This window comes from Falco rusticolus, chromosome 9 (assembly GCF_015220075.1).
Source record: "Falco rusticolus isolate bFalRus1 chromosome 9, bFalRus1.pri, whole genome shotgun sequence".
NCBI lineage: Eukaryota > Metazoa > Chordata > Aves > Falconiformes > Falconidae > Falco > Falco rusticolus.
The window spans coordinates 10,165,275-10,180,348 of record NC_051195.1 but is presented as its reverse complement, the minus strand read 5'-3'; the positions used below and the strand labels follow the sequence as shown (position 1 = coordinate 10,180,348).

The 15,074-nt window shown below is 40.1% G+C and overlaps 1 protein-coding gene across 1 annotated transcript in view; it reads left to right on the top strand.

The window, feature by feature from the left end:
• ZCCHC24 (zinc finger CCHC-type containing 24) overlaps nucleotides 1-11,364 on the top strand; it is a 116,301-nt gene extending 104,937 nt beyond the window's left edge. The window contains exon 4 of the mRNA XM_037399373.1: nucleotides 4,678-11,364. Coding sequence (XP_037255270.1) covers nucleotides 4,678-4,791 — 114 coding nt within the window. The 3' untranslated portion in view covers nucleotides 4,792-11,364. The remainder of the gene's footprint in view (nucleotides 1-4,677) is intronic.
• Nucleotides 11,365-15,074: the final 3,710 nt, after the last annotated feature.

The window sequence follows — 15,074 nt, the reverse complement described above, 5'->3', positions numbered from 1 at the left end:
CCAGACACCAAGCTTTGAATTCTCATTTTCTTTCCCTGCCCACTCCAGCAGCAACATCTGCACCTGTGGTTGCTTCCTGGCTGGCCTGTTATCAAGGCTTCTTCTCTGATTTTGTGGCTAACTGCAGTGCTGTTTGTGATGACAGCTGTTGCACTGGTGCAGAACCAGCCATCTGGTGACCGACTTGTCCTCTTGGACACTATTTTCTTCCAGCTGTCAGGACTTTACTGTTGGACTGGAAATAATTTGGTATGTAAATACATTCTTCATGATTTCCAAGCTATTACTTCCATGGGCCACGCAGTGGTCCCATCACAATTGCCATAGCCGGGTGCATCCACAGCCACCTCTTTTCTCTCAGTATGGGGAGGGATCGGCCTGATCACTCAAGCCCAATAAACTTTTCAACAGTTTCAGGCCTACAAGTATGATCTTTTGACTCTTTAGATTTAATTAACCCTCCCCAGCACGCCCATACTTGTGTGTTCCAGCAGTGGGAATACAGATCACCCCAGACTGCTGCTTCTCTGAACTCTAAAAAGAGATTTTTCGCCATTTAGCTCATGCAGTTATCATTCATTCCTAGCTGGCCTGTCCTAGAGGCATGCTGCTGACAGAGACTGCTTGCCCTGAGCATCGCGCCTATGATCTGCAGCCTTCTTATCACTGCCTCTCAGATCCACAGCAACAACTGAGGGCCTTGTTAATGTTCCTTGTTCCCCCCAAGCAGACAGAAAAGCAGAGGGTCTACTGCTCAAGAATACGCATTGAATTTCATCCTTTTTCCCCAGCGCACCATTTTTTTTATTGGACTAAAAATTTAGGAATTCATGATAGCGTGTGTGTCTTGAGGGAAGTGTAGCTACCTGTAGCTCCTTAAGACTGTTAACCTAACAGTCATCCTGCCAGCTACAGTTGTAGACTCCATTTCTGTTCACATACCTAATCTGTCATTTAATAGTCTCAATCGCCCCATGAAGACCTGAGGTAATGAGTCCAAAAAATTGTATCTTTTCTTACATTTGAATTTTGATGCAATCCTTTACCCATCAGTGGTGCAATCAAATTGTTCCATTCTACAGAAAAAAGTCAATCTTTAAACATAAACCATAAGCAGCCACATTATTCCATTCTGCTTCTTAGCAGAAGCAATTTTCCACAAGGATGTCCTAGTGACATTTTTCTCTGACACCTAACACTTCATAAGGGTGAGCTTTTTGTTTTGAGGGTTTGGGGGTTTTAACTGACTTGGGGGGAATGCAGAGTTCATTCAGTACATTTAGACTGAGACAGCAATAGCTTAAAATCAAAAGTTAATTTGCAGGACAGGAATTGCTATATAAATTTAAATTTATTTCAGCTTCATTCCCCTGAGGCAACAGCTTTAGTCACTACCATCAAATGCTTTCCTGGTGGAGCTGCACAAGATTATTTCCACCCAGCAACTACCAGGAGAAAATTAAAGAAAGACACACAAAAACAAGAATGTAAGAGTGCCCGTCCCTATAGTTTTTACTGAAAGTATGGACTGCCAAATCCTGGATGCTTGCATTTAAAAAAAAGACAATGAAAATTGAAGTATTATATTTAAGCTCTCCATTTAATGGAAAAAAAGCATACCTTTCCCAGAGAAACACAGCAGGATTTTCTGTTGTTTTACAAGCTCCATTTCACCTCTTTCTAAGGAAAGGAATTACTTTTTCAGCCAAATAGCCTGTCCCCTTCTCCACACCCTCTCCAAATGCATGGCTGAGTTTTCATGCTACTGACCTCTCAGTAGCAGCACGGAACTCATGCAGCCTCCTCAGCTATTCAGATCTTCCACATAATTCAGGCAGTCCCTAAAACTAAGACACAGCATGCAACAGCCTGACCCTGCCCCCTCTTGCACCAGCATCTTCTCCTTCCACCACGCCAAAACTGGAGGAATTGTCCTAGGTCAGCCTGCGCCAAGGAAGTCTAACCTTGATGGACACACGGCTCTTTGGCTATCTCATGTCCTATCCTTTTAGCATGGCGTAAGAAAGGTCACAAGGCTGTGAGATTATTAGGGTCCTCCACAATTAGTATCCAGACAGATAGCAGTTGCTTCTCAGGGTGTTTGAAAGGATTTCTTTTTGCCTTCCAATAAATGCTTGAAGACAAAACAGCAAATGGACATAAGCTGGGACGTCGTTTTATGCAAGGGTTGGTTTGCAGTGGTTTTGGGACAAACCATGCTAGCACGCTACCAGTTTCGAAGCCTCAGCCCTTTACCAGCTCACCAGCAATGTAATCCAGGCTCTGTTGGGCTCACTCCTTCCAGCTGGACCTTGGCAACCTGCTTCCCTGCATTTGTAACCCCTCTATCCCCAGCCTTTGTGTCGTAACACACTGGTAACAATAACATTTCTGAAATCAAAATGCTTTGCAGGCCAAAAAGCTGAGCTCAATCAACGCAGGGGGAAAGCAAACCACGGAGAGCTATTGTTTCTGAAAACCGTCCAAAAACTCTTGGCGCTTCAAGACATTCCCAATGTCCTTTGCACTATTTCCAGGAAAAATTATTCCCAAGGCCTTGCGTATTAAAAAAAAAATCTGGCTTATATCAATAAACATGATAACTGCTGTATTTTTTCTCTTTAATCAGAGCACAGCTAGCATGTAGAAGCAATCAGAGCCGAGTTGAATAGCCTGTCTTAAGTGTAGCGTTTCAAAACTCTCAAATTCTCCAATGAGGAGCATAAATTAACTCCTGGGACTCCTGAACCTGAGCACCATCTTTGACTACTCTTACGTAACAAATTCTTGAAGAAAATTTGTGGGCAGATGTTGGTGGAACAAGTAGTAGAAAAGGCAGAAGGGCAGTTTTTCTGCCCAAATAAATGTATTCAACTTGTCTGTGTTGTGGCAGAAGCACTGCCTGCACCAGCGGTTGGGTTGCAAGCCCAGAAACAGGAGTGCTGGTTCTGATTTCAAATCCTAACATACTGACTTCCAACAAGTCATTCAAAGCTCAGTGGGGTTGCAGCAGGAGGTTAAAGGATTTAGAGAAAATGAGGGATCTGTCTGCCTTCCTTACCCTCTACCTGATGCACTGAATCCAATTTGCAGTTAAATACATAGCCTGGGACAGATGAAACTTCAGGCAATATCATGGGTAAGAGCACTGAATCTGTAACAAACCACTGGCAGTCGCCACCAAATTATTCCCATATATTGTTTTTACTAGCTGTGCAATATAATAAGAGTGTTTCACTTACAATCCAATACAACCAAGCAGGAATTTGCAGATGACCCTTGTTCAGGATGACATAATATATTTTTGTCTCATTTTAGCTATCCAGAAAGCTGGAAAACCCTTCTATTCTCTGGATTATAAGCTCTTCTTGCAGCATTCCACAGCAAAAAAATAAGTTTCAAATGTCTGTTCTTCCTGTCCACAGGGTCTCAGGTGGGTGGCTTTGGAGTTAAGAATTTACAAATAAAAACTTAGATGATTGGGTATACTTTAAGATTTTACAGTCTTTAGGATTTAGCAAAGGTATGAAAAGATAAATGGTCATAATTTTGTAATTTGTATTTATCTATACCCTGCTCCAAGAACCATATTTTGAAGAGATAAGCAAGAGTCTGGCATCCCTGTGAGAACAGTGAGAATCTTACGGCTTGTTTGCACATTTCACACCACATGCTGTCCCTACCACAGTCCCATAGAACAACCGCTGTCTTCATGGGAAGGCACTGTGCAATGAAATGCTCTTTCAGGTACATTTCACAAAAACAGGAGAAATTATGGGTTAGGGAATTCTGTTTTTTCAAACAAATGGTGCACTTTATGATGTTCTACCTTACGTCTCTATCACCTCTCTACCTGTTAAGACTTTCCAAATGCTTAACCTTACTGAAATATTTAACATGGCTATTTTATTTTGAGAACTACTGTGAAACCCTTTACATATCATGGAAAATTAAAGAACAAAGTCTTTTGTTTTGTTCTCTACTAAACCCAAAGCAGTTTCAGTCCCTTCTTTAGCCGAATATACCTCCTATCTCCTGATTTCACAAATATTATTAAAAATGCATCGTCAATTTATTACCCAGCTTCAGGGCAAAGGGTTGCATTATGAGGTTGGTTTTTGGTGGTGGTGTTTTGGTTTTGTTGGGTTTTATTTTTTATTAAAAGCTTTGCAGCTGCTCTACTTCAAAAATTTCAGGCTTAGAAATACGGGACGGAGTATTGGGAAAACCTCATTTAGCTATGTAATAGTTGTGCATGGTTAGGACAGTTTTCTTGTCATAGGAGCTAACCCCTGCCGTCATTGCTGGGTAATGGGATTCCCATGCTTGACGTGCTAATGCCTTTGGGACAACTCAGTCACTGGAGCCAAGAGAATAAACTCTTCTGTGTTAGAGCTTTTATAAATATAGTCCCCAATTCAGTCTTTCAGTAATTTACCTACAACAAATTTACCACCACCTTTAGGAAGAGGAATGACATTAAGTTGAGTTATATTATCCAAACCAATGCAGAGCTCAAGAGCTGAAAAAATATTTCATCCCTTCAGGAAAGAAATATGGTACCTTTATAATTGCTAGGAGGAAGCTCAGTTAAGCATAAAAGTAGGCTTCACATGCATAACAGAGTAACAGTGACAAAACCTTGGATCTAATCCAATTTCCTTCCCTTTGCTGCAGAGACCCCTGGAGAAGCCGGACGGCCTGGATGTTTCAGATCAGAGCAAAGAACATCCCCAGCATCTGTGTGAGAAGTGCAAAGTTTTGGGCTACTACTGCCGCCGTGTGCAATAAACCTTCGAAGTGGCCTCTTCCCGTCCCCATCGTCCTTAAAGATCCTCTGGCAGCATGCGATCAACAGCAACACAACAAATCAAGATAAAAGCTAAAATAATTGCCAATATTGCCTACCTAATAATAAGCCTTACCATTAATAGAATGTAACATTTCTCCTGTGCATGCACATACATGCAACAGGTATTTACAGGACTACAATTTGTATACATACATATATATGTGAATTTATATATATGTACACACACATATATAAAGTGTTACTGATAGCGTTCACAACAGAACCATGGTTGCAGGTTCTGCTGATTGTTTACACAGACCCTATATCAAGGCCAGGTGAAATGAAGTACTATTCAACAGGCAAGGTATAATATTCACAAGGAATATATGTTACATGTATGGCTTTTGCAGAGGTTAAATAACTGTGGGGCCACCAATTGCAAGCACTCACCCACAACATGAACATTATTCCTATTATATGACAAGATAAAGGAAGATGAAACAAGCGATAGCATAAAAGAAGGAAAAATACTGTTTTCCCGGTTTTAGAAAGTCTGAGTTTTGCGCTACTGATTTCTTGGACTTTTTCTGTTTGTTACCATTGCTTGGGCAGGGCTTAGGCAAAATCGTTTTTGCAGGATGTGGCAAAAAAAAGTGGATAATTGTTTGAGGGTGTGGGTTGGGTAGAAAGGGAATGCCATAATGGAACCCAGAGCATCAGGAAGCATTCCAAGAAGATTTTGGAGGAGACAAAATTGGCTTGCTTGAGTGACTAACAGATCCTTCTCTTGTCATATAATCCCACTAAAATGGTCCCTGCATGTGTATGGGTCGTTCATTAGGCCACAAGCACACTAAATTTACTGTGAATAAGGGGGGATAAGAATACTTACAACTGTCCTGGAAACCCTTAATTGAAAGATTAGCCAAACTTACTATTTATAAAAGTTTTAAAGCCACTTCCAGGAACTATTTTTATGTCCTGTTTTCTACTGTACAAATTTGTTATAATATAAAACTTGTTAGCCATAGGGGTGTTTTGAGGCACGAAGAACACTCTATATTACCTTCCCTCTTTATGTCTTCCTGAAGCACCTACATACCTGAGGAGAAATGTAGGAGTTCTATTTCATTGCCCCATTTCAGGTTGAACTTTGTGCAGGGACATCCTGCTGCAAAGCAGTATCTCATCAGGGACTGGGAAATATCGTGAACTGAATGTACCTCGAGATAGTATCCTGTTTGTATGGCTCCACAAGAATACATTGGCAAAAGGACACAACAAGCAATTCACTTGCAGCATTCACTAAAAAAATTACAGGGATACCCTTAGTTTGAGGGGGTTTTATTCAACTATTTTTATTTTTATGAAGTTTCCTTTAGAGAGACTGATTTGTGTGAATGATACTTTGTGGAAATACTTTAAACCCTAAATAACTTGATATGCATTGAATTTGGTTTTGGGATTAATTCCGTAACACTAAGACAGAGGGAGTTTTATGCCAAGTGATAGCAGGATGTTACCAGTACGTACAGTCAAGCTCTTGTAAAGCAAACTGAACATTTAGAGTTTTCAGAGCATTCGTATAGAAAATGTGAAGCTCTTTACCAATTTGCTCTAGGGTGAAACTTTAGCCATTTCCCTGCTTCGCAATAAACGGGGCAAAATTGTTTCTGCTTACTCTGGTGGTAGCACCATGTACTTATCTTGCAAAACCCCAAGTGACCCAGCCTACTGCTCAGAGCAATGGATAAACAGTGGGACTCCTGGCTTCTGACCACGGCTCTTTCATTAGCTCCCTGATTCTGAGCGAGTCACAAGATCCTTCTGGACCTCAGCTTCCCCAGCTGCAAAATGGGGATAATAATACTTTCATTACCTACCTCACAGGAGAGTTGTGAGGCTTACTTAATATCTTTAAGTGCTTTGTCATCACTGGATGAAAAGTGCTATGTAATGCTGAAATAGTATTAACTAAATTAATTATTTTGAAACCAGTTTTGCCCAGTTGGCAATTCCATTAACTAAAATAGCTAAAAACAATATTATTGAAGGTTAACACTAATAACAGTTCAGTTGCCTCAGTGAGGATACAGTTTTAGCGTTTTCAAATGGAAACGCATTCTTTTACACAGACTCAGAAATTACCTTGGAGGCAAACGCTCTAAACAAGGATACTAATCTGCCCATACCAATAAGAACAAAAAAAAATACACAGCCAGATCTAGGGGTGGATTTTCAAAGCCTGACCTCTAGCATTAATCTTGATAGTTTGTTTCAAGCATGAGTAATTTTGGAAGAGCTGCGTACTAAATGATTATTTTTTCCCTCTGGAGCACTTAATATAGTACGGGGGGCGGGGGCAGTGGGGGAATCACCTTGATGCTTCACATCCAGCTAAAGGACATGTAGAGAAACCCCCTTAGATGAAGATAAGGGAAAATATTATTTTATTTTCTCCTGAAATTAAGGTGTTACCAACCATTTTTTTCTGTGTTGAAATAATTTCCATCTTATGATAACCACTAGATGAGTAAAATAGCACATGCCTTGCTTTAGCTACATCAATATACAGCACATCACCAGGTTCTGAACAAGGCCCAACTAAAAGATACCATTATATGCAATTGTTGCTATTTTCATGCCAATGCCCTGTTAAAAATTGTTTATCCAGATTCAACACTGTGGCAATGCCTTCAGCTTATGGATTTTTAGGTTGTACTAAAAATACACAAGATCTACTTTAACACAATTAATGTCTGTAGGTATAGAATAATAATTCTTAAGAGCATACTTAACCACAGTTCAATATTTATACCATTGATACGTTCCTAGGCAGCAGAGATGAAATATTTAAGTAATTTTTAGCATCTTTGAAATAATGAGCAGGAGAACAGATTTTTCCCCTGCACTCATGTTGGAGAAAAACAAAGAACAAAACGCATGGAAAAGCAAGATGCAACACTGCCGTAGTTTGTACTGCCGAACTCAGAGACTGCAAATCCATCCTGGTGCGGGATGTGGATGTGATCAGGCCCTGGGCACCCCAGGGCTGGAAGCAGCTTGCTTGCCTTGCTATCCCTGACAAAAGTGGGGTGAGGAGGGAGAGTGACTGGGGGTCCCTGGAGAGCAGCCACAACCCTCTCTCCCCTGCAGCCACAGGCCTAAACTCCAGCTTCCCCTCAGCAGTGTGGGGCATCCCCTTGTTTTCTGTCCTCACTGCACAGGGCTGAAACCTCGTTTCCCTAATGAGCTGGTGCCTGGGAAGGCAGGAGCAGCAGGCTTGTGCGTGGGGAGTGCTCCTCTGTCTCTCCCTGCGTGAGGTTTGCTTGTAGGATTATAGCATTCAGCTCTGGGCATTTGCTTCATGTTTGTCCGTATGTAGTTTGTGAGTTGCTGTGCATAAGTAATGTACAATAGCTCATGACTGTTGGCTTTTAGTTAATGGCACAGATCAGAAATTTCTTTAATGTTGATTTCAAAAAAGAAAAAAAAAGATTGATTATAAGATGTAGTTTTCTTCTCTTCCTCCCTCCCCAACCACAATTCACCTGTAGACCTAACTAACTCTTTCCAAATTGGAAAAACCTTAAAAATTCAGATTTTTTGACTTGTAAGAAAATTAGTTGATTTACCTTTTAGATTTTTCCAGATGCTTTCTGATGTTCTTTTTTATCAGCTGTGCATTTAGAACATCACCTAGTAGTCCTCGAAGGCATTTTTAGACAGTCTTACCAGAAGCAAAGTAAGCATCAGTAAAAAGATTTTTGAATCAACACAGGCCTGCCTAAGCTGACTATGCTTTATGGGGGTACCTGAGAGAAATTTGGCTCTGTGCATTTATTCGGCAAATCAGGTTTTGAACCTCAGATGTTTGCTGTTGCTTGCCTACCAATCCATCCATCTTTTTTGCCCTCTTTGGAGATTTTTAAACTTTCATTTATTCCTTAAAAAAAACAACCAACCACCAAAAAAACCCACCAAACTAATCATTTGTTCCCTCAGTCAGAACATTTCACATGGAATTTGTCCTTGGCATTGGCACTGCTCTGGAGAAAACTATCAGTGATTTGAAATGCATGGTGTACATTTTTAGCTGCTTTAACTTGATGTGGCTCCAACAAAGGTGTCAAGAATACTTCATTTAATGGTGAAGAAGAAAAATCCCTGTAGTTTAATGGATGGCCCCATTTTAGCCAGTTTCTACTGCTGCTACCATGGACATAAAATGACACCACATAAGCAAGTTTTGAGGCCTTTTTGTCTCAAAGTTGCTTCTTAATTTCAGACAAATACACAAGAGTATATATTATTTCTGAAAATAGGTGTATTTCAAAAGTTCCCCATTATATGGGACTTAGCTTGTAATCTAAAAATGTGAAGTTACCTATGTCCGAGAGAAGCCTTATACCGAAAAGTATTCTCTACATTTTACCTTTTTGTATGATGTGAAATTTAGATTATACACGGGTTCCATACCTGTGACGCTCTAGCAGTTATTCCAAAAATGAAAGTACTTAAATTAAAAGTTAAGAGCTTTTGTCAATGTCAGACTTCATAGATTAGTTCTCTTTCTTCTGCAGTCACGTAGAATTTTTTTTTTTCCTAGTATGGATCCTGAGAGCTGTCCACTGAACAGTATGCGATAAATCATCAACACGTGTTTTTCAAGTTAAGTGAATTGACATACATTTTCCACTTGCCTTTGCCAACATATTTTAAAATATATGATGGAACTATCCCCGTAACAAAAAAAAATAATCATTCTTTAAGATATCACTCCACTCCCGATTGGGCTTCAACCCGTCATCTCTTTCCTATCTGCAAAACCACTGCTGTCCATTCAGTTTGCTATGTTGCTGAAGTGCTCAGAGGGCTGTTTGAGATCTTCAATATAGGGATGATGGTTTGTGTTTCTAGGATAAAATTCAAAGGGACAATCGTGTGCAGTTACTAGCTATAGATGATTGATATAAATGTTTACCCCTGTATGAAGTATTTTACAGTTTTACTTGCAGATGTGTATTTATCTTGAGTTATACTTGACATAGAGTTTCTTTCAATTTTTTTTTAATACTATGTGTGTATTTTGGAAACCTTTTTAGATGTTAAAATTTTTGAATGGTTACAAATATTTCTTGTAATACTGAATTGTTTGTTATCTTATCTGGAAACTCTTTGCAGTAACTTTTTTGTATATATTTGAGGGCCTTTTTAAAAAAAGTATTGTTTGTTTTTTGGGAAAAGTTTTTTACAATTTGGAAGCTTTCAGAAGGGCCTTCCTCTCAACTAGGATACTAACAGAGGTAAGAGTTTTCTTAATTATTTTGCAGAACTAAGGATGTATCCTCAAGAAAATATTTATGGAAGTAATTTACTTTTTTTTTTTACAATGCTTTTGTCTGTATAAAGTATGCAACAGAACTACATTAAGAAGGAAATATTGTCTACATAAAATATTATATGAAAGTTGGTACATAATTCTGACAAAAAACCTTGCAATTCTTTAAGCCATATTGTTTTTGTTATCCTTGGATGAAAATATCAGTATTAAGTAACCAGTATATTATTCAAGTGCTTAGACTTATATGAAAATGCTTATACAGTTTATTTATGTGTATTTGGGGAAGGATTGCTAGAAAAAGCTATCACTAGACATATAGCAAGTGAGGAGCAAGTAACAGTATACTGTCACTTTATGGCCTTGTGAGAGACACAGAAGATGCTGAAAGCGCCACAGAGACTTGGCTTTCAGCAACTCCGAAGCACAAGCGTTGGGTTTCAAATAGTGGTTCTTTCCCATAACCAGAGGGGAAGAGAGTTGGTTGGGACGCTGTTTGACAACTTGACTTTCACAACTCTTTGCAGACTGTGAGCTCAGCTATGCAGTTATCGGCTACAGCAATAATATCAAAGGACGTAAGAGAAAAGGATTGAAGTAGTTTATTGTAGAAGTGTATGTTTATTTTAATTAGAACTCATAGCAATATAGAATATGCATGTGCACGTATTTGAAGCATTTTTACACTTTACATTTCATGTAGTTTGATTATATTATGAAGGATTGGGGTTTTAGTTTGATATTTTACCATGCTAAAATGGGAGGTCTGCCCAACCCTGTACTGGATTCTTGTTTCCTTTAAAAGGTTATTTAGTACAGCACTCACTGCATCGTGTACTAGTGCTAAAACTAACACTGTATCTTAGGAATTTCTTCAGCTTTAAAAAAATTAACCTAATTATTATTACATTTGTTTAGCTGTACCCACTGACCTTGTCAGATTCAGTTGGCGATTTGTATAATTTCTTTTTCTGTAACTGTTAATAAACTTGTACAGCTAAAACAAACAAACAAAATCTATGGACAAAGGCCTCAGAGGTGCCAGTTCTGCTTCAGCAATCAAGATGACAGCTTGTTCATCTGGTGACTGTGTTGCTAAAGAGACTGTAAAACCTCTGTTGTGGATTGTCCATAAAATGGCATTCCGACATGTGCCTTATTTGCTGGATAGTATACAGCTTTCCTCTAGTATTCTAGCATTTTAATGCTGTATTAAAGTACTGCAAAAAAACCAGTGAAAGAGTGATATGGTTTTCTTGAACGTTCCTTCCTTTGAAGTTTTACTACCAGCTGCGCTGGGTTCCCAGTTATGGACCAGCCAGCCACAGCCTGGTGTTTGTGGTGCAAACCTGCCCCAGCATAACTCTGACCCAGACCAGGTGAAGATTTTCTCCACCACAGATGAGTCCCTTAAGCTGCAATGAGCCTGGTCACATCCTGGGTGAGAGAGCTTCACCCCAAGTCTCCTCTGCTGGTGGAACAACTTAGGTTAACAGTGCCAGCTCTTCATTTTTAACAGCCTGGTACTGTCTAGCAGTCTTCTGAATCTAAGTATGCTTCTATCCTTAACAGTTGGACAGGAAAGCTTGGGAGCCAGCAAACTGCTATTATGAAAAGTAACATTCAGCATTTTTTAAAGTAATTAAGCTAGATCACTTAAAATTTAGGTGATTGGATCCAATTTTTTTGCAAAGCCTAGAAGTCGGCAACACACCTACTAAGTGCTTGTTGTCTATCAGCAATGTTCTTCTCACACACCAAATCAAAGTTCAATGGCGAGCAATTTTTCTATGGGGACTGCCAATACTGTTGTGATGGGAAATTAAAATAAGGATATAATGAAATTAAGTTTGGACTTCAGGTATCCTGCCTCTAACATGAGAGATCTCCTTCATGTAAAACCAACAAAGTTTTTACTAGACACACCCAAACCCCTACAAACATGATGCATATTTGACACCGACTTTACCACAACGATGCCATTTATATTCCATAGCAAGCCTGGTTTCTGGGAAGATTTGGGTGGTCTTCTCGTACAGTCTACACGAGAGAGAGCAAGAACGTGCGCACGTGGATGCGCACAGATATGTGCTGGGGTTGGGGGCAGATGTTGGCTAAGGAATCGTGCCATTCTGAAGCCTTGGGGAAAAAAAAAAAGACAACTGTTTCACCAAATAATGAAACGTCATCCCAGCTGAGCCCCATGGGAAGGGAAAAGCACATACTCAGAGCTAGTTGGTGAATTATTGTTTGAAAAACAAAACACACTGCTCTTCAATATAAATCATGCCAATAGCACTGTTCTCATAGCAAACATGAACCACAAAGCCAAGCTCAGAACTGAAATAAGTCTTTCCACCAAAACTGGGGGCTCCCCAAATGCCGACACCTTAGATTTAGCACTTCACTGTGACCAGAAAAAATGCGGAGTAAACCAACTGCGAAGTCCTAGCTCCCTATTACCACACTTTCTATGATTCCTCAAATAAATGACTTTTTCATATTTAAAACAGAAGTAAATTAACACAAGCAATATGGTGTCAACAAAAATGATCAAAGTACTTTTTCCATATATTTCGCTGCCAAAGGCTTCGCCTTACAGCTTTATGTGAATGAGGTCAAGAGACAATACAACACCCTGCTTGTAACAGAAAGGCCAAATAATTCCCACCTTAAGAAAAATAATAGGGATTTCATAACAGGGATTTCATGACATTGATACTTTGAAATAAAAAGCTGTTTCATTATTGTTCATAGAAAAACAATTTAAGCCGTACACCAAGGTTACTATTTTTAGTTAGTCACATTGCATCAAAATCCCCATCTCTGATCCTCCCAGCACATTAGCAGGCGTACAAACTAGACCTTAAATATGAACTAGGAAGCACAAACAGTCTGCACATTACACTTCTGTAGTCTTGCTTGGGGCCCCCATACACAGATCACATAAGTCAAACAAGTTAAAAAGACTCCTCCTTTCCCCATGTCCCTCTAAGAGGGATGTGCACAAGACACATTGGGAAGAGAAGAACCTGAAGCACCAAGGGCTGAATGCTGACAGTCAGGTCTTTCACTAGGAAATAAGAAATTAGGAATTAAAGAAACCTCCTAACTGGAAGAACATACAGACGCCTTACTCCTGAGAAGCATGTAGTACATAGTTTGTCATCCTGAAAAAATAAACTACAACATTCAGCTTGATTTTTCTCCAGTATTCACCTCCCGAACTTAGAGAAACAGATCATTTACAAACACCAGCTGCTAGGCTCACACCTCTTCACTCAGCACTTATGTTTTACCAAAAGTAATGCAATTACTTTTCCTCACCATCCAGATCTCAAAAACACTTCAGACAATAAAATCCAAAAAACTGGTCTTGATACAACCTACCAAAACTGCAAAACCTCATTCAAACAACACAGATAAATACTTTTCACAATCCTTTTACAAATTCAGGAGAAATTTTTAGTAGTTAAACATGCCGAGAAAACACCTACCTCAGTCAGCATTTGTTGGGTCCTTTTCCAAAGAGCCAAAACTGAAATTGAGGCAGTCACATTCACGAGGAGTCAGTGTCCCTGATCTGCAGCCCAGGAGACCAGGGACAGCCAACATTTCTCTGCAAGAGAACAGAACACCATTAGCCATCCCCATGGAAAAGCACAGCCCAGGCATACGGCTTCGCAGCCGATGCGGAGACCCCAGAGGTAGCAGCCACCCTGGGCATTCTTTGGAGACTTTGCTTCTATGCCATGAACTTAGCTAAACAAAAATGCAGCGATCATTGACTTTCTCCCCTTCTTTTTTCTTTTTCTTATATAAAAGGTAAAAATGGAGCTTACATGCCCAGCTAGCCCAACCAAAACCCATGCCTACAGGGAAAGCAATTCTTAGCCAAAATCTTTATGAATGTTTTAAGTGGAGTAGGGTACAAGCCAAAGATTTTATTTTGTACTCTAACCTGATCTTCACCAGCTCAGAACAGAAACTAGAATGCCAGAACACAGTGAGAAAGCTTTCTTTTGCACGATGTCTGGACACATCTGAGCAGTAGGTATGGGAAACCTAACCCCAGCCAGCTTTTCAAAAGGTTTCCTTACAGTCCTGCAGCATAACAAGGTGGTACAACTCAACAGACTTCCAAGGAGTCGGGCATACTTACGCCGCATTTGATTTAAGCCAGCAAAACTTAGAGAAAAAATAACAGTGCAGAAAACACTGCAGAAGTCATAGGAAGTAAGACCTCAAAACTCACTGCTTGCAAATAAACAAGCGATACACAGACAGATACTCCAAGCATAGGGGAAAAAAAGCTTTGCTGAGTACTTTCACGTAGAAATTCAGAAAGCTGGCAACCCACAGCCCTAGGAAAGGGCCTCATTTCCCTCTGCCGCTCTTATATTTGCTGCGGCCCTGATTGCATGGGGGCTCCAGCTGTGCTGGCCAGCTGTAGGGGATAGGGGAGTGGGCACCAGCCCCTCCCCAGGTGCAGGGCTGCCTGCCTGGCTGTGCCTGCTGCAAGGCCAAACAGCCCTCTCCAGCATGACCACAAGAAAAAACCTGCAAAGGCATCAGTGCTGCCAACATGAACCCTCATGGGCACCTGGGAGGCAAAGGACAGATCAATTCACATCTAGGAGAGACAAACAACTCTCGCTTTAATGTTCACAGTCATGGAAATCTCAGTTAAGACTTAGGCAGCTGTAGAAATTTTGTCAAGGAAATACAAAAAAGCAAGCTTTGCTGGTCAGAAACCTGAATAACGCATGTTGCAATGAGCCAATTCAAACTGCTAACCAACGTACCCGGCTAAAGTTTTTAAACACAATTTTTGAATACACAGCGGTTGCACGTATCAAGCAATACCTTGCCCAGCTACTTGGTCTAAGGTGTGGTTTATCCTTTGGCCATTTGCCCACCCTGTGTGTTTGCTTTGCTTGA